A 26,537-nucleotide genomic window follows, 5' to 3' on the forward strand; every position below is an offset into this window, starting at 1 on the left:
CAGCCAAAGGTATGTGGTTAGGTGCAACCACGGCTCGGTGTTAGGCTAGATGCAGCCAGAGAAAGCTGGGGAACTTTAACCACTTAATGGCGAGATTTTCTCACATCAACCGCACACCCCGAGTGCACACGCAACGCTCCGCGCCTCAGAGGGCGGCCGCACCCCATGCGGCGGTGAGCGGGGACCTGCCGCCGGCCCGGGCCGGGCCGCGGGACTACATCTCGGGCCGCCCTAAGGCCGGGCCGGGGTCATCTCCGACCAGAGGGCGTTACCAGAGCCGCCCTGTCGGTTGCTGGGCCTCGGCTGCCCACAGCCCTCCCCCGGCCTCCCGCGGAAGTGCAAGGGCGGGCTTTGACTGCCGTAGGCGGGGCAGGAGATCGAGCGGTGTTGGGGAGGCGGCGGTCGCCCCGCTCCCCGCTAGCAGCCGGGGCCGGGCCCGGGCTGCGGGTGTGAGGCGGCCTCGCCGGGCCTGCCTGCGTGCCGCCGGCCCCGCTCCTCAGGAACCGGCGAGCGGCCTCTGCGGCGAGCGGGGCCGGGCGGCAGGGTGCTGCCGGCCGGGCCGGGCCGGGCCATGCCGTGTCGGGCGCAGCTCCTCTCCCTTCTCTTCTTCCTCCTCAGCTCGGTCCGGATCTTGGGCTCAGGTGGGTGCGGAGGGGCGCGGGTGTAGCTGCCACCGTGGCGGGCGACGCGGAGCTGGAGGCTGCCGCCCGGCCTGTGCTTCTCTACGCGCCTCCTCCCCAACGGGCTTTCGGCCTGGGAGGCAGCGGAAGCCTGTGGGGCCGAGGGCCGGGACTGTGGTGGCGTTTCGCGGGGGGGGGGTTGGCGAGGGACGGCGGGGCCGTGCCTCTTAGCCCGTTCCCTGGAGCGGGCCCGGCGGGTGCTGGAGCCGCAGCGGGGAAAGCGGTGCTGCGGCGGATTTCACCCTTTCCTCGCCCCGCTTGTGCCTGCCCCTCAGAAGGAGGACAAGGCCCCGTTTTTCCTGCCGCCACCGGGGCTGCTGCTCTTCGAAAACGTGCTGGCGGCTGGGCTGGTCCCAGCCTGAGGCGGGCTGCCGGGCACCGGGCGGCGAGGCCCCGCGCCGGCGAGTGGCTAAAAGCTGCGCGGGTTCAGCCTTGAGGGGTGTGGGGGGGGGGCGGGTGTTACGGTCTAAGCCATGGATGTGGCTGTAGCTTGTGGTGTGGCCAGACGTTCATCAGCTGTACATGAGCTGCCGCTATTTCGCTTTGGGAATTGACAGGTTCTGGTGTTGTGATTGTTATCACTGCCGAGGGGGGGGTGGTGGGGTGCGTTTGCCCTTCAGGTTAGTTCTGGACTGTACATACAGCTCATGAGCATGATCCTGGCTTCGGTATAAATACCAGCAAGTGTGGAAGGGCTGTGGTGACGTATCTGGGATGAGGTATGCGCACAGCATGGGCCTTACTCAGATGCACTGGCACTTCCATGAGTTTGAGTGTGTCTGCTGCCATGTTTCCTTGCGTTCGTCCAGGCCTGACTGGCCAGCCTGTGACTGGGGACAGCTGTTGTTCCAGGCCTGCGATCCCTGGCCACACTTGGCATTCCAGATGCCCATGGGTGGGTTGGGGCTGGCAGGGGGCAACCCACTGCAATTGGTGTTACGCAGTTGGTGTTACATCCCAGCAGCAACAGCGGGATTTCCCGGGGAGCCCGTTGTGGCGTTCGGCTTGTGCGCAGGGCCTCCCCCTCCATGTTCTCTTGCTCATAGGCACAGTGAGCTGCAAATGTGGATGCTACATGTTAAAATCTGAGCCAAAAGCATAGGCAGCTGTTGTCACCTGTCCCCAACTGGCCACGTGCTTCTGCTGTTCATCTTTTGCAGGCTTTGGTGCTTGTCAGACAATATGAGAAGCCAGTTTTGTACACCAGAACAGCACCAGTCCATCCAAAAAGCCCCTTAGACGTCTTTTTGGCCAGTTTAGCAAAATTATGTGTTCTCAGACTGATGCAGGGGAAGGTATCAGAAAACATCCAGGAGCAGAAACAGAGGCTGTGAAACAGATGACTAGGTCGAGCTGAGCTCCTTTCACCTGCTGTAACTTGTGGCTTCACACTCTGCTCTGTGAAAGCTTTGACTTGTGGCTTGAAGAGTCAGGAAGTCTGCATCAGAAAAAAATCAGAGCCTTGTGTGGCAGATGCTTTAAAAGAACCAGCTCTGTGAGATCACCATCAAGATGAAAAGAAAGGATGGCACGTTTCTCCTTTTTCTGACTAAGGGAGCTGAGCTGGGTTTTTCTAGGACACTTGCATAGGTAGGTGTGTTTTTCTGAAGGGTGAATTTGGTTACTTTAGGTCACACAGACTAATGATCATTAAGGAGTTCAAGTGTGTGACTGCAGAAATTCAAGTAACTTCCCTTGTCGCGTCGAGACACCTAACTGAAATAAGCTTGCATTCCTGTGGTGTGCTCAGGAACCAGCTCCTCAGTGCAGTAGTGAGCATCTTAATGTTCAACTGCAGAGCCACAGATTATTATTTTTTTCAGTGTTTTTGAAGCTGGTAGGGAGAAAGATCTGTTTCTGAATGCTAAATACAAAGTAAAACAATTAGTTTGTGGTCCTGACTGAGGAGAAGATGAACCAGTTGCCCTCACCATTTGTTGCATTTTCCTTTTTCTTTTTTTCAGGGGAAAGAAAAAAAAGGCTAATGCTTGTCTTTCATTCTGACAGCTTTCTTGAATTTTGTAAAACCAGTTTGTATCGGATGCCTGAGGGCAGAGATTACTGATGGTGTGAGATACCTTGCCACATGCCAGACCAACAGTGAGAGTGTAAGAAAGAATCTCACTGACTGGGAAGAGAAAACTTCTCTTGCCTGAAAAGGAAGTTATTTAGTGGCCTTTGGAATACATGAGAGATTAATATTTTGGGTAGGGTTTGTAATGTAAGGAATCTCAAAAAGATTTGGAATGCCGAACGATCCATCTGGAGCCTAAGGTAATGTGTGTTTTGCTTAAGAGCACTACTCCAAAGCTGAGGCTAAGAAACCAGTAACATACCTAATTAAAACTTTGAGGGCTTAACTAGTTATTTTGTTTTTTGTACTTTGGGTTTTAGGCAACTTTGTTGTGATTCATGGGTGTGGAGGATGTTACAAGCCTGGCATGACATCTCTTCTGAAGGATAGCACTGTCGGGATGGGTATTCTCTCTAGTGCTGTGTGACAATATCAGATGTAGAAAGCAAAAGGCAAAACCGGTGTTACATCTTCCCCGTATTCCCGAGGAAGGCTGTGGAGGCTCAGGTCTGGTGCCAGAGCTGGCCTGCTCCAGGCAGGAGCTTGGGCTAGAGACCTCCCCAGGGCCCTTCCTGCCTGAGTGACTGCAGTAACTGCAGTACTGCGGTTAAAAGTGTGAGACTCTTCTGGTTTCAAAGTGTTTTGTAACTGTTTTCCTGTGTTCCCCGCCTCAGGCTACTTGTGGTGGGTAATCATCCTCTCTCTTAGCTTTCCCAATTCCTTACCCTTAATCTCCTTGTTTTTCAGCGTTCTCTGGTTCTCCAGCCAGAAGGCAAACAGGTTTGCCCTGTTTAGTAGCTAGCATCTCCCTCCAGCTGCTCCCCTGCTTCTCATCTGCCTTGCTTGACTTCACCTGCCCCTATTTCCCCAGCCCTCAGTTCTCTGCTTTTTGCTCGGTTTCGGTCGCACTCCCTTCCACCCTCCACCCTTCCTATCCCCACCACCCTTCCACCCCTCCCTCCGCCCAACTTGTTTTCTGCTACCCCTCAGCCCTAGCCTGGGTGCCTGGCTTTTGGCTGTGCTCCAGTCCCAAACAGATGGCTTCCTCCTCCAACCCTGCTTGGGCCAGCAGGGAAGTGGCTCTTCTCCCATACTAGAGAAACAACTCGTTGCTCTCTGCTTCCATGTTGCTCACCTCCTGACAAGCTGCCCCTGAGGGCTTTTCTCCCCCTTCAGGAGTTTGTAGTGTGACCGAATTAGCGTGGCCGTTCCCGCTGGCCAGCAGACACACCTCTAACAGAGGTTTCTGTCCGTTAATACATTGTGAAATTGGTTTCAGAACTGACAAAGCTTCAGGCTTGTGAGTGGAACGGTGCACTGTGGCAGCGATCAAGTATGAGAAGGTGCTTTTGAGAGTTGCCTGGGCCTGGAACAGGCTGCCCAGGGAGGGGGTTGAGTCACCTTCCCTGAGTGTGTTTTAAAAAAGGATAGATCAGGTACTTAGGGATATGGTTTAGCATAGGATGGGATTGGTTGGACTTGATGGTCTTAAAGGTCTTTTCCAACCCTGTGGTTTTGTTGGTGTGTTGCATTAACCTGTTTCCTGGAAAGTTTCAGTGATGTGAACTCTGTTTTCAAACAAGTGAGCAGGGGGCCGGTTGATGGTCAGGAAAAACGAGTTCTGAGCTGTTACCACAGTAGAATGTGAGATGCAGACAGTTGAAATAGATGAGCTTTTGTGGTAGAGGAGTGGTTGTGGTCCTTGAATTTACAGCTTTGGGGGAGTTGGGTGGGGTTTATTGTTTTTGTGCTAGACTCTGTACTTCCAGTGTCATGTTCTGCATGGAATAAATAAAAGCAGTAAGTTGGAGCTCAGTGCTTTGTGGGTAGCAGTGTCTTCAGTGCACTGCGCCTAGCGCACCTGGACACGGTGGGGAGGAGGAATGGTCTCGCCTGCAAAGCAGTGAAAATGTGATGCATGGTGATTGAATTTAGCTATCTGAAGTTAGTTACTGAGTATTTGAATGTTTCAAAACTAATTTTTATTCCTCCTCTTACTTTAGAATCTTCTCCACCTTTACCAGCACCAAAGGATGTGATCATTTATTCCTATAACTTCCGTAGTTTGCTGAGGTGGTCTCCTGTTAAAGTGGACAGAGGATTGGTGTTATACACAGTCCATTTTAAAACGTAAGTAAATAGTTATAAAACCAACCGAACTGATGTTTTCTAATCCAGTAACACAGCAGGTTAAAAAAAAAAAAGCACAAAACCACAAACCAAACATCTATTACAGATGCTTTTAGGTGTATCTGAAAGCAGCTTCTGAAGACTGACAGTCTCTTGGCCTGAAAAATGTTTGAAGACCAGAAGAGCATCCAGAAACATGGCATAGTTTGCTGTATAATTTAGCCTTACCAAATTCTCTCTCGCTGATTTTTTTCCCCCCAGATACTGAGGAGAGGCAGGTGCTGAAGGGCTGTGGATTAAACCCACATCACAGTGGTGTTTTGTAATGCATTCTTTTGTTACCAGAATTGCCGAGGTGGGAGGGATTGTGTTTTAGGTAGCTGTACTGTTCTGCTGGTGCTTGATCTGCCCTTTGTTTCGCGTTGCAGAGGGGCCTTTAACCAGTGGGATGAGATGAACTGCACCCGTATCACCCGGACTGAGTGCAGTTTCCCCTGGTCGCTTAAGGAGCGGCGCTGGACTGTGGTTTTGCGGGTGAGGGCTGAGCTCGGGCAAGTGACTTCTGACTGGGTGGAAACAGATCCATTTGTGGCAGAGAGAAACAGTAAGTGCTGTTTATGAGTGGGTTTTTTTTCTCTCTCTAAGGAGATTTCTTTGGAAAAAATGTTTGTTCCAGATCGCTTTTGCACATAAGAGTAAAAACAAAGGAGGAGAATTGTAGGTGTTTGTCTCATGAAGCCTACAAGGCCTCAGTGTGTCCCTAGGAATTTAATGCTACCCCCTGCAGTGGGGTTAGCAGTGTGCTCTTTCAGCAGCTATCAAAAGAGAAACAGATGAGTTTCCTTGGGTGTTTAAGCCTTGTAAGAACTACATGGTCGATTTTGTTAAAAACTTTTCTGCTTTCTTATTTCCCCCCTTAGCACTGCTGTATGCACGCATACACCCCCCTGACTTGTGGTAGTCTGAGTACAAACTACCGGTTTCTGTTGAACAGATCCCTTTTCTGATAAACCCTCCTTCCTACAGTGTTGAAGGATCAAGGGCAGGCTTCAAATCCCCTGAAGTGCGCGAGCAAGCATGTTGTTCTTTACAAGATCAGCTCTTTGCCTTGCTGCAATTGGTTTCAGAATTAGCAAAGAGTAAATGTTGAGTCTTAAAATACCTCTGAAATGATAATGAAGCAGAGGAGTAACTCTTTAGTTCAAGTTCTCCTATACCTCCTGAGTAGCAGTTGTGGACCATGCTGCAAAATGTGTGATGCTTTCCCTGGTGACTTCAGTTGTACATCTTGGATTTTTCTCTGGCAGTAGCAAGTGTCAGGGTATGGAGTTCCCCAAATCCTGCATTGAAATTTACAGCTGATGTGCCTGTGGCTTGTGATGCAGGATTGTTTAGGAGGGGGATCCTTTGGAGTTTAGGAAAGCACCAGGCTCTTGGGAAGAAGACAAATGAGAAGGCTCCATGTGGAAGAGCGATTTGTGTGTCTGTTCCTTGATGGAGCAAGAGGAGCATTATGTGATCATTCTTGTGTGACTGCCCTCAAAATCAGTTCCTAGACACCAAGACTGTGGGCTACTCAGTTGGGGTGTCCTCCTCTGTTAATCTTTGGATCAGTCCCGCTCGAGAGGGGACCTTTGGAAATTTTGGAGGACACACAACAAGGTGTTTGCAGTTGCACAGCACCGGGAAGTAGAATGAAAGGGAAGTTTCTTTCCCCGCTACAAAGATCAGAGGAGCCAGTTTTCTCTAAGGCAAGAGTGGATGGAGCAGGTTTGGCTGGATTTTTTTGGAGGCACAATGAGCAATGGTAACACACAAGGATTGATTTGTTTTCACTGTTAATAGTTACCTCTCTTAGTATGCAAGCTGCTGGTAACTAATATTTACATGAGGGGATTTCTTGAGGTCCTGGGGTGCTTCACAAATGCCAATAACCTCAACTGGTGAAGGAAGCAAGATACAAAGGCTAAATGACTAATGACCATGTATTACACCAGTGATCACACAAGCCTCTTGTACTAGGACTGACAGTACTTTATGTAATATCGGTCATGATTCAGTCCTCAGGGTACTTCACAAAAGGAATTCATCATATTTTCCCCACAGGAGGGATGGAGACATGAAAGCACATAGAGGGAAAGGAGTTTCTCCTTTTCCAGTCTATTGACCCCAAACAGTGTGTTTTTTAGAGAACATGGTCTATGTTTGAAGGAAAGAAAAAAATTAATTATATTGCCATGAGCTGCAGGTAAATTCAGAGATATTCTAGGGGGTTTTTACTGAACTTCCAGGGAAAGTTAATAGGAAACATTTTATTTTTAAATGATCTAATTTCACGTATGCTCTTCAAGTCTTTTTCCTTAGATTTGTAATAAAGTATCTTAAGCTGTCAGTATTTAGCATGTTTGCTGAGAGTATTGATGTAAGGTGGAGACAGTGTGATGAGCTGTACTGCATTCCAGATGTTCACTGCTTTTGCTGTGTTTATTTTCAGCTACTATAGGCCCCCCTAAAGTGAACAGCGTGACTGCAAGCTCTGACTCACTTCTCATAAGTATCACACCCCCTTTTGTATTGGAAGTAGGTGACTTTCTTGAATACCATGTTTCCTACTGGGAGAACACAACAAGTACTACTAAAAAAGTAAGTATTCATTCCGTTTTGTTCAGCCTTGGTGACTAACAGATCAGGTCGGTTTCTCTTGGCAGAAATGGAGGAAGAAAACTAGTGTCTCTTTTTTTTTTTTTTTTTTTTTTTTTTTCCCTTTTTCAGTGAAGGGCACCGTTTGGTGAATTTTTGGAAGGAAAAAAAAGTTAATTTGGTCTTGTCAAGAATATTGCAAAACTTTCAAAATGCTCTTTTTTTTTTTTCTCCAGATGAAACAAAGACCAAATCACATTGCAGACCAACGGAGAGAATCCACAAAGTGTCAGAGGTGGCTTTAAAATGCCATTTAGATTTCAAATTTTGTAAAATTCTGAAATACCATTCCTCCCTTCCTGTGCTGGTCTAGTCTGTGCTGGCAGCTTCAGTCACAGGCTGCTTTGGCCTGACGTTGCCTGTTCCTACAGCAGAGAAAGAGGCAGTAGCAGCATGCTGGGATGAGCCCATATTGAGGCTCAGAGGTGTTGGTCTCAGTGTGTGCTTAATGCTGCCGTCTGGGGCCCCCAATAATCAGGTTCTTGCCAGGCCAGCATTTACATCTATTTTTCAAAAATGAAAGAAGAGGAAGAAGATTCAGAAGAACACAATTCTAAAGCCAAATGTTTAAAAAAACAGGAGCAGAAAAAATAATTTTAAAGCCCCTTTTGTTTCCCAAGACCTTGCAAAATCTCAAAGTCCTCCACTTCCTTCCTCTCTTGCACCAATGTGTATTTTTCTGACACAGACAAAATACCTTCATATCTGAGGCTGAGACAAGCAGTCGCTCCTTGTGTGTTTCTGTGGGCTTTGTGGAGGCCTTTATCCCGGTCCCTCAGAGGTTAAAAATTCCCAAAAGGCTGTGGTGGCTGTGTGGAGTTTTTGTGCTGCCCATCAGCTGTGTTCAGTAGAAGGAGCTGAGGTGGTGGAAGCTCTTGGCCGAGCTGTGCTTCCCTCGGTCTCCTCTGGCGGCTGAGGCACTGCTCCAGCCTTGCCCTTCCCTCCCCCTCCCTGTATTGCGCTGCTGCCAGAGCTGTTGCAGAAGCTGCCTCAAAGTTTCCAGCATCAGGTTGTGGATGAGATCCAGCAGTTCTCATGCCTCTGCTCCTCGTGCCTTTAGAGGCAGTTTTAAGTGGTCTTTATTTCGTTCTCAAAGAATGATGTTTCAAACGCATTCAAGTAGAAACGACAAAGCGTGTTTTGCTGCTTTTCTTCTTTGGGTGTGCTGAATGATGAAAAATAAAATCCATGGGTTTTGAGTGAGAAACTTCGGGGGGGGGGTGGGCGGCATTTGCATTGGAGACAGGTCTGGTTTGAGTAACTTGGGTTTTTTTTTTGTCTTTTCAACAGGAAACAACAAGTAATACACTGTTCAAAATCAAAAGCCTAAAGGAATTGACACTTTATTGTTTTAGAATTCAAGTAGAATTGATGACATATTCAGGTCACCGGTTACTGGGACTGCAAAGTGTTCCAGAATGTTCCAGAACTACGATGAGTGGTATAAATCAAATTTTGTTGCTTTGTGTGTAGTGGGATGAGTGTGGAACATGAGTCTGGTCAGGTACCTACGTGTGTTTGTCAGGAGCACTAAGGGAGCACTACTGGTAATTTGCAGTTGTCATCGATGGCAAAATAAGGAATTGTTTCAGTCAGAAACTGAGGGTCTGCATTGTGATCTCCCCCTCATCCCTTTCCTTCAGAATACTGCTCTGGGTATTACTTTCTAGAAATATGCCAAGAAAGAAAATGGAAATACTGTGTCTTTAGAGGAAGTCATTGATGAAGGAAGTGATGTTAACCCCTGCAAATCATCTCTCTTGGCTGCTGTCTTCTGCAGGACAGGAATGTCCCTCTCCTCTTTGGTCTGCTCCCTTCACTGACCTTTCAGGCTCCTTGTTTTATCATGAGATAAGAGAGAGGGTGAGGGGAGAAGAGCCCTGTGCAAGATAACAGAGTTTGATCCTCTCTTGAATCTCTGTGTAGCCACCAACACGTAGGCACAACTGATGGTGTGCTCTGGACACACTGGAAGACATGTTGATGTAACCTGCTTAGGTGGCTTCTGAAGCCACCCGGGAGGTCAGCTCCCGGGTAGTATTGACCAAGTACTTTATCGCCAGCCCCCGCGCTGGGATGCTGGAGCCTGCTGCCCCCTTTGCTTTGGGAAGGTGGGTGTTCTGAAAGAGGAGCCCCTGGCATCAGTAGCCCTCGCTGCCTGATGGAGGGTGGCATGACAGATTGTGTTCCCCACCTGCCCTCTGCCCACCAGCAGCGATTCCTTCAGCTCCACATTGCCTTGGTAGCATGTTGAGCAGAAGCACGCCTTAGGCTGCATGAATAAGGGGATAAAGCCTGTGGGAGCTGGTGATTTCCATGTGGAATCCCAAAACAGGCTGAACACAGGGATCAGAGCCTTGGAAATGACACTTTGATTCCCAAGTATAGTAAATTTCAGCCTGCCATATGTTATTTTACACTTGATGATGTATGAATAGGAACCTACCATAGCTTACAGTGGTTGTTGTTTCTTTTTCAGAGGCAACCAGAGCTGGATATATTACACTAGTATTTCTGGTGGTGTTTTTCTTCCTAAACCTGGTAACAATCAGTTTCTTTCTTCTGTGGAGGAGACATCACAAAACAATTAAATACTGGGCTCAGCCACCTTTACAAATCCCATCACACATCGAACAGGTACGTGTAGAAATTTTTCTCCCCTCCCTCCCCCAGTGAAAGACAGGGATTGTCTTGGAGCGAGTGTGAACAACGCTAGTTCTTGTGTAACAGAAACAGATGCAAGTAATTTTTGACTTAGTCTAACCTGTGACTTTGCCCATCTATGATCTCCCACTTTATTCAGTTGGGTAAAAGAGGAATAATTTTTTTTCTCTGCAGTATGTTTAAAAAACCCCAAAAAGCTGCTATAATCCTCTTCTGAAATTGGAGTAAGATTCTCTCTTCCTTGACTACCCTTTGCCTGCCCTTTTCTTTGCTTATCTAAGTCAGCCTGAAACAGTGGCTCACTGGAAGCCAAGGATGTGCTGCGGAGCATGAACTTGGGACCCAGATCCCTGACTAGAAATCAAGTAAGGAAAGGTGGGCACCGATCGCTGTAAGAGCCCGGGCTGACTCTAAGGCTGAGGGAAATGTTCTTGGTCTTTGCCTTCTTCCCCCACCCCTCCCCCATCGTTTTAGCAACAGTCACATGAAAAAGTTGGGACTTTTTTTTCCCCCTTGTAGCTCACGTATTTCTGTACTGAACGATTCTGTTTCAGTCCTGTTCATCTTCCTCTTTTTAGTATTTAAACAGGATGTAGTCTTTTAAGCAAAGTTCTTGATTTAAAAGTTTTTGTTCAGCAAACCTTGTGTATTTTTAAAAGCTTGTGCTTGTTTTCAGTTCTTTGCACGTATCTGCATGTTGGGTTAGTCCATGGTACTACAGTAGTTTGGTGACTGCAGAGGTGTTTTCCCAGATTTTTATAGAATTATGGGTGAACAAACCCAGCCTTTGTCTGCAGAGTCTGGAATACATGATTTTTCCCCTCTTCACACTCCCTCAGCCATCATCTCCTGGGGATGCCATCAGTGTTGATGGCTGCACCACATCTCAAGCAATGTGTGCCTCATGTAGGAAGAAAGAAAATAAATCCTTGTAGAGTGTACTGAAGGAGTGCAGCATGTCATGCAAAGGGCTTGCAAGAGCAGAGCCTGGCATCCTGTGATCCGGAATAATTGTATTAATCTGGAAAATGGGCAGGAAAAGTAGAGATTCTGGGGTTTGGGCAAAATACCGATAAGAAATGGAGATCAGCAAAAATGCAGAATTTTAGAAACATGTATTTCTGAAAGGGATCAACGAGCCTGAGGCTTCTCTTGAAACACTTGCCCTCAGTGCAGGTTATTTGAAGGCAGTTCTCTCTGTACTTTTTTAGGCTTTCAGAAAAATCACATGCTTCCTTCTTTAACAGAAGGACCTGAGCTTTCAGCCTTCGAGTTGGAGGGAGCAGTTCTACCCATGAGCGACTACAGAGAAGCAATGCCCTAACTGACACTAAGGTTAACTTTGTCCTACAAGAGATGTGGCTTTAGTTGCAGTCCCATCTCTACCAGATTCTGACACCACCTACACTACAGTACTCAAGCTTTTGAGTAAAACTCCAAGCTGTTTTCAGTCTTTCAGCAACGTGAGAGTGCCTGTGCTCCACACACTTATTTTTTCTTCTTTTTTTTTTTTAACTGGGGAGAAACTGTTCAATGTCAGATACTTAGGGGTTTTTTGTTCAGTACACAAAGTGATAGACAGCTCCACTTCCCCGTGAAACACATCAGCTTAGTCATAAGGAGAGTACATGGGTTTTTTTTTTTCTAATGCTCCTTTCTTTATGACTGATTCCTTAAGTTTGGTGTAAAGGGGAGTAGAGGGGAAATCAAAGCATAAAGTAACTACAGGAGAAGGATGCCACTACATTTTCTGGTTAAAAGATGCAGATCTTACTTGCCTGACACTGAACCAACCAGAATCTTAGGTCTCCTTTGCTCTCTCAGCACCTTAGACAAGCTGTCAGTTACTAGGTTCCTGTAGTTGGAGGATCCTACTAGGAATTGCACTCCCAGTAGTGCAGTACCAGAAGCATGTTGTTCTGTGGCTTGCTCTTGACTAGTAGGAATTTGGGTGAACTGACAGGAAAGGAATATTAGCTAAAACTTACTTTAAAAAAAAAAGGAAATGCAGGTTGCTTTAGCTGGCTTAAACAGAGGTTTGCATGACTCTGTTGGGTTACACACACACACACCCCCCAACAGAAAGAAGGTATTTTTAACTTTCTCCTTGTATGGTGCAGTTTCAAGGCAGACAGAATAGAATACACACCTAGCAGCTCTGGCTGTGAGTTCTAGTCTGAGGCAACTTGCCTTCCAGGGGCTTGTACCTGCTCCATCTCTGTAACTTCTGATTGATCCGGTCTGCAGCTGGATACCTAACATGTTGCTTCTGGCTCTTTCCAGTACCTGAAGGACCCCAGGGTGCCTGGCTTAGAGGCACTGGACAGTCACATGGAGGACAATGCCCACGATTCCTTATCTGTTCTAGTTTCTGGAGAAGGAAACGAAGCCCGGGACAGCAGTTTGGATGATGAAGCTTGTTTACACAGCATCTCCCACACCAGTGATGTAACTTAAGCGATGTGCTAGTGAGAATACCTGTTACTGAGTCTTTGCAGAAGCTCCTGCCCATGAGCAGTGCTGCGTGGCTGCTGGCAGGACAGACAGGTGCCTCTGGGCAAAATGTGGCCATTGACAAATCCTGAGCGAGACGCCGCTTACTGAGAATAGCAGGGACCCAGAGCCTGGCTTTAGGCAGCTGCTGCTCTGCCAGAGAGCCTGAACAGGTGGGGTGTGAAAGAGAGATGAACACTAAATTGCCTTCAGATGTGGTTATACTTCCCACCCCGAATTGAAATAAAGCTTTGAGAAATAATGGCACTTTACCCTAGGATGTAGTACAACCGGGAATTTTTTATTGAGTGGCTTTTGTTTTGTTGGTGTATTTGTGAAGCCTGTGTGTTATATGTACCCCACTCTGCCTTTCTGAGTCATTTGAAAGACATGCAGTTTTCTGTGGCAGATTCTTCCCTCCAGATAAAAACAGCAGTCTAAAAGAGAAATTTTAGAGTACTTCCCTCAGCATGAACCTATGCAAAGAATTACTCCAAGAAAGGCCTCCTATCTGCCTCCCACCACAGTCCTGAGAAGCATTAATCTTCTGCAGTGAGACACACGTTCTTCACAGTAAAACAAACTTTAAAATATAGAACATCTAGTGGTAACTACTAGACACTAAAAAAAAAAAAAATCTCTTGTGGGCTAGTCAACACGTCCTGCATGTGAAAAGCTGACTGAGGGTCGTGGTTTGAGTCCCTTAAAACACACGCAAAAGACTTAGTGTTATGCCTCACAGCAGAATGCAGAGGGGTGGGGACAGTGTCTAATGAAGGACAAAGCACAAATGAACCATTTCTGTACTAAAACAGTTAGGTTTGTGTGATTTTTTTCCCTGGCCTTGATAAACATGGTTTAAAAATAAAATAAATATGCTTTTTTATTTGCAAATGACTTGGTTGTGTTCCTCAGCTGTGTTAATGAACCGGGTCACTGTCAGAGCTATCGTGTAGCTGAGGTTACCCTGTTCTGTCCATTCCACAACTACACACAACTCACCTGAAACAAACAGTAACTTCTTTTACAAAAGCTTCATGATTTGATGGCAGAGCTAATCTAATCAGCTGTTGTGAGCTGAAGCCTTAGTCATACCTCAAGCATGGCAAGAATTTATCAGCCTTAGTACCTTTTAAGTAAACTCATATTTGTTATTTGTTTCTACTGTGCTGTAAACAAATGAAGAAACACAGGCTCACAAAAGGACCCATCTAAACATGTAATAGAGGACATAAGAAGGCAGTTGCAACATCTCCTGGACGATTTAGCAATACAGCCTACGACTTGCTGACCAAGCCCTGCACGAGACTTCCGCTGGAGGAGTAGTTCTTAAATGGTTTTACAGCTGCCAACTGGAGCAGGCCAAGGCATTACCCAAAGCATGTCACCCCTACCCCCTTGGCCTGTACAGGAACTGCCTGCAGCGCAAAAGTGAGCCTGCACTGTTCTTGCCCTCCACCTGTTTGCAGCTTTGGCTACTAGAAGACACATCCTCAAAACTGCCTCTTCCTAACATCTGTATAGAGGTCTCAAACCAGAAGGGACAGTCAAGGAATACACACAAGAAAGCAGGCTTCTGGCAGAAAACACAGGTAACTTCTGTTACAAAGCTCTGGTCCTGCTCTTCAGGAAGCAGGGAACGTGCATTGAAACCTACTCCAAGGGTTCTTTCAGCATCAAACCCTTCCCTTGTGCTGTTCCAGCACCCAGGGCAGGATACTGTCATTGGGACCGGTTACACTTGTTTCTCACTTAGAACCAAACCTTCCCAAGCAAGAGACTAACAGACCTGAAAACAAAAACCTTGGTTGTACTTACAAGCTGTTGTAAGACTTGGGTAAGGGTCGGTACCTCTTGTGCTATGGAGCGGGGTATTTACCATACAAGCACCTTGTGTGGTTCACTGGTTTTGAGAACGTAAGAGAAAGTTTATTGCAGTTTTCTGAAGTTACAACCGAAGGGACAACTTCTGTACAAAGCTGTGAGTGACACCAGTGAATATCTCGTAACTCACTGCAGGACGGTGACATCGGGACGCAGTTAGTCTAGCCAGTAGCACAATTTCAGCTGCAGTATTTGCTTCATATTCTGTCCACTGGAGAGATTCCCACAAGGGAGCAATTAGATGACTAACAATATACAGTAACTGTGCACAGAAGTTACATTCTGCAGTCTACTTCTACTTGGTCAGCAATCTCAACAAGTGGAAAGTTATAAAAGCTTTTAGACACAACATAGGTTCAAATGTTTTTAAAAAAACCCAAACAAACACTCAACTCCTAAGATAGCGACGTCACCGACAGCAAGATGAAGATACAAGATCAGTCCAAAGCTGTAAAACACCATTTTTCTCCCCTTCTGCAAACTCCCAACTAGAAGAAACTGGATTTGATACTGGAAGCATTCCTGTAAAGTGCCTATGAAATTCAGGGGATAAATACACTTTAACTGGGACAAATGGCAGTCCTAAACCTGGCGATTATGTCAGGGTAAGACTGTGAGCAATAAATACATCTGCTATATCCCCAACTCAAAATGCTCGCTTTTTAAATCAAAGAGGTAATAGGTGACAGGGTAACTTGTCTTCTATCAGCAAAAGCTTCCCCTGAAGAAAATTATGCTAGCACAATTTAAAAGATATTAGCCTGACTCTCATTTACTCGTTATGTTCCTTAAGTATGACTGGCATCAGTTTGGGTTTTTTCATAGACCAGTATCAGTATAGACAGTAAATCATTAAATACTAATTGGCATCTATTACACTGAAGAGCATGAAATTAATTCTAAGACTGTAGTGCTACCAAACGTCATTTGTGCTATAGCACTCGAAGTCAACAACAGTTTGATGTGCCATGCAGAACCTGCTGAATATAGGGCCTTGTTTAAAAAAATCATAACCTTTTACAAAAAAATAGTTCCTCTATGTTTTTCCCAACAGTTATATAAAATTCTTAAAATCAGCTCTTCTCTCCACATACAGCAGGATTCACCCTCCGCGAGTACAGGCTGAGCTGGGTCAGTTCCGCGCGCTGCCTGCTTCAGGTTACACAGCCTGTGACATGGGCTCCAGCTCACCCACCCACTCACCCACCCACCCAGGAAAAGCAGTAGCCCCTTTCACCAGGTATGGGCTTTATCCTGCCTGTTCACTGTTAGCTCTGCTGAAGTCTCTTGACACGCGTGAAGCTTTGGTAAGATCAAGCCTTAGGAGTCGATGGAAACCCAGTGTGTCTGGAGCAGTAAGCCCGAGGGCTTCGGAAAGCAGTAAGCCTGACGTTCCCTTCTGAGGATATATATACAGTCCTATGTACATATTCACAAGTCTGTCCTGTGAAAAGAGGGAGCTCGATACCGAAACCGGAGCTCGGCTCGGGTCAATTTAGAAAGCAAAACAAGAACAAATAAATGTAAATATATCTACATACATCGTAGGACATAGCAACTATGGCATAGGCAATGCTATACGTGATCTCTCATCCCCACAACTCTTCTGTTCTTCCAAACTTGTAGATCAGGGTACTGCGGGGGGAGGGGAGGGCGGGGAGAAGGGAAAAGAAGAAAAAAAATTAGACCTTACACAAGGTGGATAAAGTAATTCTAATAACAGCCTGAGAAAATTATACCATAGACACTGGAAATCAACGTCCCTCCAGTAACCTCAACTTGATTATTCGAGTCAGCATCTGGTTTCTGCACTTCCATTTAGCAAACACTGCTAAAACTATGGGGGTCCAGCTGAAGCAGCTACTCAAATAAAAATCGGCCAGTCCCATGGTAGAAGCACCTGCCCTTGTGCAGGACAAAATACTCTGAGATTCTAGGACCCATCCACAGGAGTTACAGAGCAGCAAATCTCCCAACATATCATGCCAGGAGACAATCCAAGCAATTCCATTTTTATGAGCAAATCAGAAAAAAATATCCATCCTGTGGATGCTAATTATGATTTTTATTTCCAAAATTCTTTTATAAGGCTGGAGGCAATTACATATTGTCATGAATCAAAACCACAACAACAAAAAGCTTTAGGGAACAAGCCCAAGCATGGCTTCCTTACTGTTCCTTATATGATCAGTTACTTTTTTCTTTGAGCCAACAGGCAGGTGGTAAGGAAGGGCACGGGCATACTGAGCCATGAGAGAACGGACAGGGAAACGAGAACTGCTGACACCAACAGTGACAAGTAAGGGTAAGTAGAACAAGCTAGACACCTGGGCAATTAGCGAGAGAACTACTGACACAGCTTGTTAAAGTAAAAAAAAACTGGTGGAATAACATCCAGGGGTGAAGCACAAGTTCTGAAGGAGCTCCAAGGTTCAGGGAATAGACATTATGCAACAACGCTGACAGAAGAGAATCTGACTGAACCGAACAAAAGTTTTGGATAAAGACCCTGCTGATGGACCCAGGTCTGCTCTAAGGAAAAGGCAACACATGGACTTAGTGAGTGCTGCAGCCCTAAGTGTGTGGCGGGATGAAAACCAAACCTTTTTTTTTTTTATGAAGAGGTTGTCATTTGTCTCAGTTTGTACCCAGAAAACAAATTTTAGAAGCCAAAAGAAAAAACGCCAAAATATACCTACATGCAGGATGCAAGAGGAACTAAGGGAAAGCACTTTCAGAAACAAAAAGCAGCTTTGGAGAGAAGTTCATCAAACTACTGAAATAAGAGCAACGACTTCAGGTGGGGTGAAGCTCTTCTCAGAAGCCTGCCTCCATCAGCATCCCTTTCAGCCACGTACAAGACTATGGAAAAGAGTGAGGGACACTCCTCCTCAAGCACATTAAGTAATTGGCTCTCCAAGCAGGGAAGCAGAGCAGAGCCAGCCGATCTAGTGTGCCGCAAAGCATTTCATACAGTACTCGAAGGAAAAGTGTTAGCATGGCAATTTAAGTGGGTAAGAATGAGCAACAGCAGAGGTTGTGTGAACCTTTTCAGTGACTGATCTCAGAACTTAGCACTATTTAATGCTTTCATTGTCTTACTAATTAAAAAAAATAAATCACAGGCTGCACAACACATTACACGGAAAAAGCTGTACAGATACAACTTCAAAGTGTCCAATGATCTACTTATTGATATTAAGTGAAATAAAATTAATTTATCTAACTGTAATATTAGAAAGCATACCATCATGCTATTATATATTCATAATGGAATGCTCATCCAGTAGAAACAAATCTAGATGTTACAATTATCAGGTAATTGAACCTTTAGTATGAAAGAGTGAGGAAAAGGGCAACAGGATCTTTCACCTAGCACTGTTAGGATATATGCCAAGGTGTTTGAAGTAGAGAGATGAAAGGCATTATTGCCATTATACAAATACACTGACAATCTGTCACCCTGAATACTGTCTGTATCTTTGGTCACCCATGTTCTAGAGCTGTGAATTCAGTGAGAGCAGAAAGAGCTGGACTAAAAGGAGCATAAGGGGAAATGAAAAGACTCTCAGGCTAGGAAGGGGCAAACAAAACATTGCACTGGAGCAAAAGGAGTGGAAAAAAATAGTTTTGAAGGAATAGTTTGATCAGTTTATGGACTGAATAGTATCACATCAGTTCTCTGTACAATGGCAGCTTACTCAGAGACCCCAGAGGTTCCTTTGGCTCACGTACACGCTGCCCTCCTTGAGTAAAGGTCAGGGTGGGTAATAAATTGAAAGATGGAGGGCCCTGCACTCAGAGCAGCAACCTCCACGCTGGGAAAGGTCCAAGCCTGGAGGCAACCTCCAGTTTTCAGAACTTGTTTCCCCAGGAGTGCCAATGTGCATGGAAGCAGGTAAGTGAGATACTCCTTTGGAAGGTGGGGAGTCAGCTGAGAAAAAAAATCCCACTTACCTGAAAAATATCAACGCGTTTTGGAAAAACACTGCTAGTCCAGGGTAAACATTAGTGTCTGCAAAGGGAGCAACAGAGGAGGAAACAGTAAGTTCTTTTGTGTTCTAAAGTGCATTTAAAACATTGCTCATGGTATCATTCTCTGCCCCCAGAACTATATGGTATGGCTCTGACCAGAACAGAGCACATGCTTCTGTTCTTCTGGATTTTCTGCCCCTTGGCTGACAGCAAAAGTAACTTTTCTGCATGTGAAAATACAGGAACTTACTCTGGGTAACGTACGCTCCAAAAAGAATCCACATTGAAGCAATAAGCGAACCAAACATCAGCATGAAGCCAATGAAGAGCCAGATCCGGGCACCTGCGGGAAGCAGACAAAGAGAAACCAAAACTCTGAGAGCCACCTGGAGCATTAACCACAGTGACAGATGATCCCGTTATGATACAACTCTATTGTGACACAATATGTTATCTTGCTGAAGGCACAAAGGGAAAGGATGAACCTGCCTCTGTCAAGGACGAGATAAACCAAAATTTGCCTTCTTTAGTAAGACACAGAGTAGCTGGATTCCCCTTATTTTAGTGAGCAGACAATTGCCAGACACTTGGCCTCATCTGTAGGGAATGCTTATAACATCACTGAACACTACTTGGAGGGGACTAACAAGGTGGTTCTGATGTTTCTGAGGTAAAGGTGGCATTCCAATGGGCATGTAAAACCAACACTTCCTGTGTTTACTTCAGAAAGCTATTTCCAGACAGGCAACGTCTACCATAGCTGGACATCACCTGCTGAAAAAGAAAGATGGCACCACTGAAAGTAACTGACTCACTCACAGGAAAGGAAAAGCATCTCTATGCAAAGATTCTCTCAAGCCAATGTATAAATGACACACAAGAAAGTACTGTATACTAATTAAAAGAAAAAAAAAAATCAATAAATCCTACCAGATTCTGGTGAAACTTTCTACAAGTCACATGTAAACAGATGGCAGGAAATAGTAAGGGAATTACAAAAGAAAGCAGAGAGAGGACATGGGTCCACAGACACCACAGAGGAAACAGAATGCGACACGTTCTACTATAAGACGTGCTTAAGGGAGGTCTGCTCCATGGCCTACCACAGGGCAGAAATGTCTTTCTTCCAGCAGCTACACAAGATTTGCAGAGGTTTAACCACCACTTAGAAAAAACCCAACACCTAAATATTTAGTTTTTCAACTCAGCATGATTTTTAGGCTTAGTTTACCTGTTCTTCCTAAACACCCGTCACTGTAGCTGTCTCCTCTCACCTGTGCATTTGATACAGCGTTTATCCTAGGGACAGACAAAGTGCATCAGATTATTAGGAAATCAATTTAAAGTTATAAGTAAAAGGCTAGCTTTTTCTAAGATGTGAAAAAGCCTGGGGGAACACCTGTCCCTTAATGAAAGGATTCCAAGTGGATTTCAAGCAAACCCTATATTTGTTCACAAGTTTTACTTACATTTTTACATTAACAGGCCTGTAACATTAAAGAATTGCCCTTGTTAGTGACAGAGACATTCCTGGTCACTTTCTGGCTGTTTGAGTTTTAAAACACCTGAAGCCACCTCAGAGGAATAACAGCAGCAAGTGACACAGTGCTTTCACTATTATCACCCAAGTTGCTTTTTGATGCCTTTCCTCCACAATGAATACCATAAGCATCTAAGTGAGAGACACCCTGTAAGGAGGTGTCAATACATTTTCTTAAAATGAGATACCTTGCTGATGAAAAATTCCAACAAAACCCAGAAATCTTCAGATACCGAGTGTTAAAAAAGGTCTGGCATAGAACCATAGAATGGTCTGGGTTGGAAGGGACCCCAAGGATCATGGAGTTCCAACCCGCTGCCACAGGCAGGGCCACCAACCTCCAGGCCTGGATCTACACAAGGTTGCCCAGGGCCCCATCCAACCTGGCCTTGAACACCTCCAGGGACGGGGCATCCAACACCTCTCTGGGCAGCCTGTTCCAGCACCTCACCACTCCCTCTGTAAAGAGCTTCCCAAGAGCATCCTTGTTCTCACCAATAGTGCACAATTCAGTAAAAGCTCTTACTTGCCACATCTTTATAACAACAGCTATAATACTACCACCTCTCTCATTTGAGGAAGCTTTGGGCAGACACAGCTGTAAAAATGATTTAAAACCAAGGAAAATGCAGTCAAATGTTTTATATTGAGATAAGCAACTGGGCAGTATTATGTGAATGTTGATGTAGGAATCTAAACACTTATTGTGGAAAGCCACTTGCACAAAGGAAGGTCTGCTTTCTCACACTCAGCCAAAGTGCACAGGAAAAGCATTTTCCTATGGGGAGGTAGAAAGAACAAGGAATAAACAGACTACAATCAGAAACAAAAGCCATGGGTAAAAGAAGAAAGGCCTTTACATTGCCATAAAGGTACAACAAGATTACTCAGCAAGTAATTTATAACCAGGTGAGTCAAAGTTTTACAATATACCATATTGTCTAGTAAAAACAGTGTTTAACAGCTCCCATTTGTTTTCCAAGAACTCCCTTTGTATACACTTACATGAAAAAAGCTAGCGTTGAGAACACCCCACAGGTATGGAACGCATGGTTCATTTGTTCTGGCTTGGGGTAAACTACTGCAGCATCTATCATTATCCACCAACCTGTGAAAAACTAGGAATACAACAGACAAGTATTACAAAGCTGGCATGTTCATGTAATACCATTGATTCAATTAGCTTTTAATGAGTATAAACCATTCTAGAAAATTATCTGCCTTAAGCTGGACTCTAAATCTGTTTGACATGCAAGTGCTGCATGAACCTTAACACTGATGTTTTTGGAGAAGCCTTTTGGAATCGGCCACATTTTTCTATTTGAGTGAATCTTCAGTGTTTGGCTAAATTCCCTCTGCAGCTTTAAGGCCAAGAACCCCGATTCTAAACACATACAAGATACAAAGGGTGTGTAACATGGGTGTAACATACCCAACTGGGCCAAAAAACCACCAGGAATGTTGATCTTTAGGCAGAGCCAGCACACCACCATCAGGCAAAACGCAAAGTTTACAGAGAACTGCACAAAAAAAGCCGCCTGCCAATTAAAAAAGCAGCTAAAAAGTGTAAAGGAATACACTGGATTAAGGTGTCTAACCAAAGTGTAAGCGTGCCGTCCTTCCAGATTAAGTCTCCAGGGTTCCGATCCGCTGGCCGCCTCTCCAGACTTACCAGCACTCCCGCGACTATGGAGGCGATGGCGTTTCTCCTCTCGCTCCAGTCCACGCACTCGCACTCCGGCCACCGGAAGTTGTCCAGGAATCCTGCCATTGCCGCAGAGATCAGACTGCCTTCCTGGGTTTGTACCTGCACATGAATTCTTCCATCAACAGCTGCGCCCTACGTACCTGAAACACAGCCAGAGGGGCACTTAACACGATACCGCAGAATCTGGAGGTGCCTCGGCACCTCTTTTGGGCTATTTTTTGTTGTGGTTTGTGTTTTTAACAGAATTAAGCATTCCATGTGCTCTACGGACTCTGTATCGACCTATATTCAAAAAAAGAACCTATCTATCAATAAAACCATCACACAGCCCAAAAACTTGAGCATTACATATAAATTATCACATCTGCAACAGAAAAAAAAAAGTTAAATAGAACATCCTGTTTGTTCAAACATACAAAACACCCCAAAAAAGCAAGTAAGAAAGCAAAACAAAAAAGCAAATATTTCAAGCTAAGTTTCATCTTCAAACCATAATCCTCTCTGGCCTTTGCAGTTAAAAAAAGTAAGATATATACAACAGGCCTCCTTCCACTGACCAGAACTTGGTCTTTGAGTCAGGCCAAGCAGCTTTGCGTGAGAGGCCCTATTTCCAGTCTCTAAGGTAGGTAACACGGTACCTTTTTAACACAGGGAAAAAGGAATCCACTAATGCCAAAGGCAAAGAATGTACCACTTCACAGAGAGAGGATCACACAGAACTTTAAATACAGGAAGATGAAAGTGGAGTTAATTAGGGTTACAGAGCCACTACTGGAACACCACAGTTCTCCATCAACTTGCAAGACAGTAGCTGTGACCAATTCTACACCACCCCACCCCTTGTCTCACTCTGTAAGGCAATTAGCATATGTAGTTGGAGTGCCAGAAGTTGAGATATTTAGTTTTTCTATTGAGTGGTGACTCACAGACACTCCTAATACCCTTCTATTTTGGTTTACTATTGTCAGCTTCTTTATTTTCCGCTAAGCCCCATAAATAATTTCAGATACTTATTAAAGGCAAAGAAAGGCCAAACATGCCCTGAGACTGTATTACAGGAAAGACTGATATAGAATATCTTTCTGGTTAATAACAGTGATTAGAAGTCTATACTAAGAAGCGAAATAAACACAAGATTTGCATATGCTACAACCACAGGGCACCTCCTATGAATGAGATTTAAAAAATTGTCTTCCTGAATCTAATGCCAGAAGTCCATCCAGATTTAAGATGGTACCTTAAAGCACTAAAATCACTCAATTCCAAAATCATTTTACCTTTGTACCATACCTGGGCTGTACCACATCTTTATTTTCCCAGACTACACCATTACCTGGCCATTTCCAGAGCCAGATGCTTGCGTACAGAGCTGCCATTACAGATTTACGACGGCTCCTACAGCCCTTCCTTCTTTTCCGCTCTTGAAATGGCTCCATCTGTACTTTCATTTGTTCCTCTTCAAGCCCCACACGTGTCTGTCTCCCATACTGCAGGCATCCACCCTTCCCTTTCCCTCCCGGCCCCTCGCCCACCCACACTGGACCACAGCTCGTGGTTCCCACTGCTGTCACCATTACAGGCTACATGTGACATGGACATGACATTACATGGACAAACGTGCCGTGCCATTTCTTCTCTGAACACAACAGTGGTTATGTCCAACCTGCTGGAGTTATCACCCTGCCTGTAAATGCACTTTCAGAACGACTGAAGCTGTATTTCTTCAAAGCTGTATTTTCCTTTGGACTTTTTCCCCCCCCTATAATGGGTCATTTAAATTATATTAACACATCTAAATAAAAATCACCTCCCTCAGACAGAGCTCCTGTGCAATTCAGAAGGCAGGTCAAGAACAGCCACTGGAAAAATTATTTCAGGTAAGTCAACAACAACAGAAATTATTTTTCACCCTCTGCTTGGGTGCCATCCTGATATACTTCAGCAGGCTGGAGAAACCTGCTGACAGGAACCTCATCAAGTTCACAAGGGGAAGCGCCACATCTTGCACCTAGGAAGAAAACCCTCACACACCAGTATGTGCTGGGGCAGGGGGAGGGGCAGTAGGGGCATGCAGCTGGAGGGCAGCCTTGAAGAGGAGGACCCGGGCGTCCTGGTGGACACCAAGTTGAACACAAGCCAGCGATGTGCCCTGGTAGCAAAGAAGGGTGCAAAGAGGATGGAGCCAGGCTCTGTGCAGTGGTCTCAAGTGGCAGGACCAGAGGCGATGGGCACGAACTGAACCACCAGAGGCTCTGAACATCAGGGAACAGTTTCTCTTTGTGAGGGTGGCTGAGCACTGGCACAGGTTGCCTGGAGAGGTTACGGAGTCTCCATCCCTGGAGGAGATAATTCAAAAGCTGTCTGGACATGGTCCTGGGCAGCCAGCTCTGGTCTGCTTTGACAGGGGGTTGGACCAGGTGCCCTCTGGAGGTGTCTTCCAACCTCAAACCTTCTGTGGTACTTAAGAAATAGTCTGCTAAATTCTCAGGTGACTTAAAGAAATAAATCTTCCTACTTCTACAAAATTGCTCTAGTTCAAAAGGTTGAAACAAAACGAAAAAAATCACCCCTTTCCATGATTTAGAGGGGACAGTTTGTTTTCTCAGCTCATATAATTAAGCCAACTCCCAATCAAAAAAATGACAAGCATTTATCGTAGCAAAACCCCTTCAACTTTGAAGTCAGTAATGATACACTTTATGGATACCAGAAATCTCTGTCTGAATTAAGTCCTTTCTAAACATTAGTTGACAAAACAGAAGCATTTTTGCTCACTTCAGAATTCTGAGACAAAACCTCTCTCAATAGTTAATTGGACTGGATATCAAATGCAGTTTTTACACGTTGGTGACAAGCCAGCGAAGCCAGGGAGGCTAGAAAAACAGTTGATGTGCTGCTTTAAAAAAAAAAAAAACAAAAAGAGGGGGGAAAAAAAGAACAACTATCTGCCAAAGCACATTATTTTATCAGACATTGTATTTTTGGTGCCTGATGCTAGCTCACAAACCTGCACTTCACTTTAACCCGACCTTTGTGCTGAGAAGCACCCTTTACAATGGGAACAGGTGAAATAAGTACTATCCGCTGGCGGTCTGGCTACAGCAAAGACTCCTAACTGACCACACAGTTCTGCTTCACTGGAACAAGGTGACATAGAGAAACATCTCGTACAGAGTTTGCGACAGAACACAGACAAGACCACCAGAACTATTTCTACACGTGCCTAATGCCAGATGCTTTGATTTCCCAAAGCAAGCTTAGTGCTAGAGCAAGAATACCATGGGCAGTAAAAAGAAACGGAGGTGGTAACACGGCTGCCCTTTCTCTCAGGTGATCTAGACATCAGCTGGTTAACATGCTGAATCCTGCAGAGGAGCCCTTCCCAGGGGTATTTCAAGAGAGCCCCACTTAACAGTAAAAAAAAAAGTCACCAAGTATTTCTGTTGCTCCACATGACTTTGCAGACACACGCCTAAGCAGCAGCGATACACCACTTCTCCTGGCGATACTGAGCGTGCCTACATGCTGTGACCAATGTGTGGGTACTCCTCTCTCTGTTCCAGGACAATGCTGTCTCTGATCAAACACACATCCCATCAAGGGCACCCACACGCAGAGGGCAAGACAAATACAGGTCTCCATAAAAAGGGATGGCAGGAGCAGAGTGCTGGAAGTCCGAGCGACTACTTTGCCATGCTCTCATGCAGAAGATAAGCGTGGTGCTGATAAGACTTACTGGAAGGACAGACCGTACAAAGCCAACCCAGATGCAACAGGCTGCCCACCCTCTCACACGTCATTAAATAAATGCCTATCTGTTATACAAAGCTGTCCTTAATACGCTAGAGGGAAGGGACAGCATCCAGAAGGGCTGAAACAGGCTTGAGGAGTGGACCCATGCAAACATCATGAAGTTTAACACGTGCACAGTCCTGCACCTGGGTAGGGATGATGCTCAGTATCAATACAGACTTGGGGATGAATGGAATGAGAGCAGTTCTGCAGAAAGAGAACCCAAACCCAACCACAAAACAAACCATGAGCCAGCACTGTACACTTGCAGCCCCAAAAGCCAATTGCATCCTGGGCTGTGTAACAAGAGGTCAAGGGAGGTGATTCTCCCCTCTAGTTCACTCTCCTGAGACCCCCACCTGGAGTACTGCATCCAGCACAACACAGGCATGGAGCTGTTAGAGCAGGTCCAAAGGAGGGACACAAAAACAGTGGTCTTGAAACTTGGGAGGGCCACAGCACCTCTCCTGTGAGGACAGGCTGAGAGAGTTGGGCTTGTTCAGCCTGGAGAAGAGAAGGCTCCAGGGAAACCTAATTGCAGCCTTCCAACATATAAATTGGGGCTTATAAGAAGGATGGAGAGACACTTTTTACCAAAGCCTGGTAGTGACAAGTCAAGGGGCAATGTCTTGAAACTGAAATAGGGCAGGTTTATGGTTGGATACTGGAAATTCTTTATGATGAGGGTGGTGAGACACTGGAACAGGTTGCCCAGAGACATTGTGGGTGCCCCATTATTGAAAATGTTCAAGATCAGGCCAGATGGAGCTTTGGGCAACCCGATCTAGTGAAAGATGTCCCTGCTCAAGGCAGAGGCATTGGAACTAGATGATGTTTGATGGTCCTTTCCAAGCCAAACCATCCTGTGATGCTACATGTAATGTAGCATAATGTCCC

General features: G+C 45.5%; 2 protein-coding genes across 3 annotated transcripts; one reads left to right on the plus strand and one right to left on the minus strand.

The window, feature by feature from the left end:
* The first annotated feature begins 378 nt into the window (after positions 1 to 378).
* Positions 379 to 13,638, plus strand: IFNGR2 (interferon gamma receptor 2). 2 transcript variants are annotated; one of them, XM_084280417.1, is made up of 8 exons: positions 379 to 641; positions 3,502 to 3,534; positions 4,758 to 4,884; positions 5,313 to 5,488; positions 7,379 to 7,527; positions 8,875 to 9,025; positions 10,064 to 10,221; positions 12,532 to 13,638. In XM_084280417.1, the coding sequence occupies exons 1-8, from the start codon at positions 572 to 574 to the stop codon at positions 12,703 to 12,705; spliced, it is 1,038 nt and encodes a 345-aa protein (XP_084136543.1). In that variant the 5' UTR covers positions 379 to 571; the 3' UTR covers positions 12,706 to 13,638. The 2 variants fall into 2 exon arrangements, with proteins under 2 accessions (XP_084136543.1, XP_084136544.1); XM_084280418.1 differs by lacking the exon at positions 3,502 to 3,534.
* Positions 13,639 to 14,648: 1,010 nt separating this feature from the next.
* TMEM50B (transmembrane protein 50B) lies at positions 14,649 to 21,922 on the minus strand. Its single transcript, XM_084261448.1, has 7 exons — positions 21,813 to 21,922; positions 21,146 to 21,258; positions 19,832 to 19,899; positions 18,851 to 18,943; positions 18,583 to 18,640; positions 16,167 to 16,260; positions 14,649 to 14,836 (listed from the first exon to the last, which is right to left on the minus strand). The coding sequence occupies exons 1-6, from the start codon at positions 21,909 to 21,911 to the stop codon at positions 16,215 to 16,217; spliced, it is 477 nt and encodes a 158-aa protein (XP_084117574.1). The 5' UTR covers positions 21,912 to 21,922; the 3' UTR covers positions 14,649 to 14,836; positions 16,167 to 16,214.
* Positions 21,923 to 26,537: the final 4,615 nt, after the last annotated feature.

The sequence above is a fragment of the Gallinula chloropus genome, assembly GCF_964237585.1.
Source record: "Gallinula chloropus genome assembly, chromosome: 1".
Classification (NCBI taxonomy): Eukaryota; Metazoa; Chordata; class Aves; order Gruiformes; family Rallidae; genus Gallinula; species Gallinula chloropus.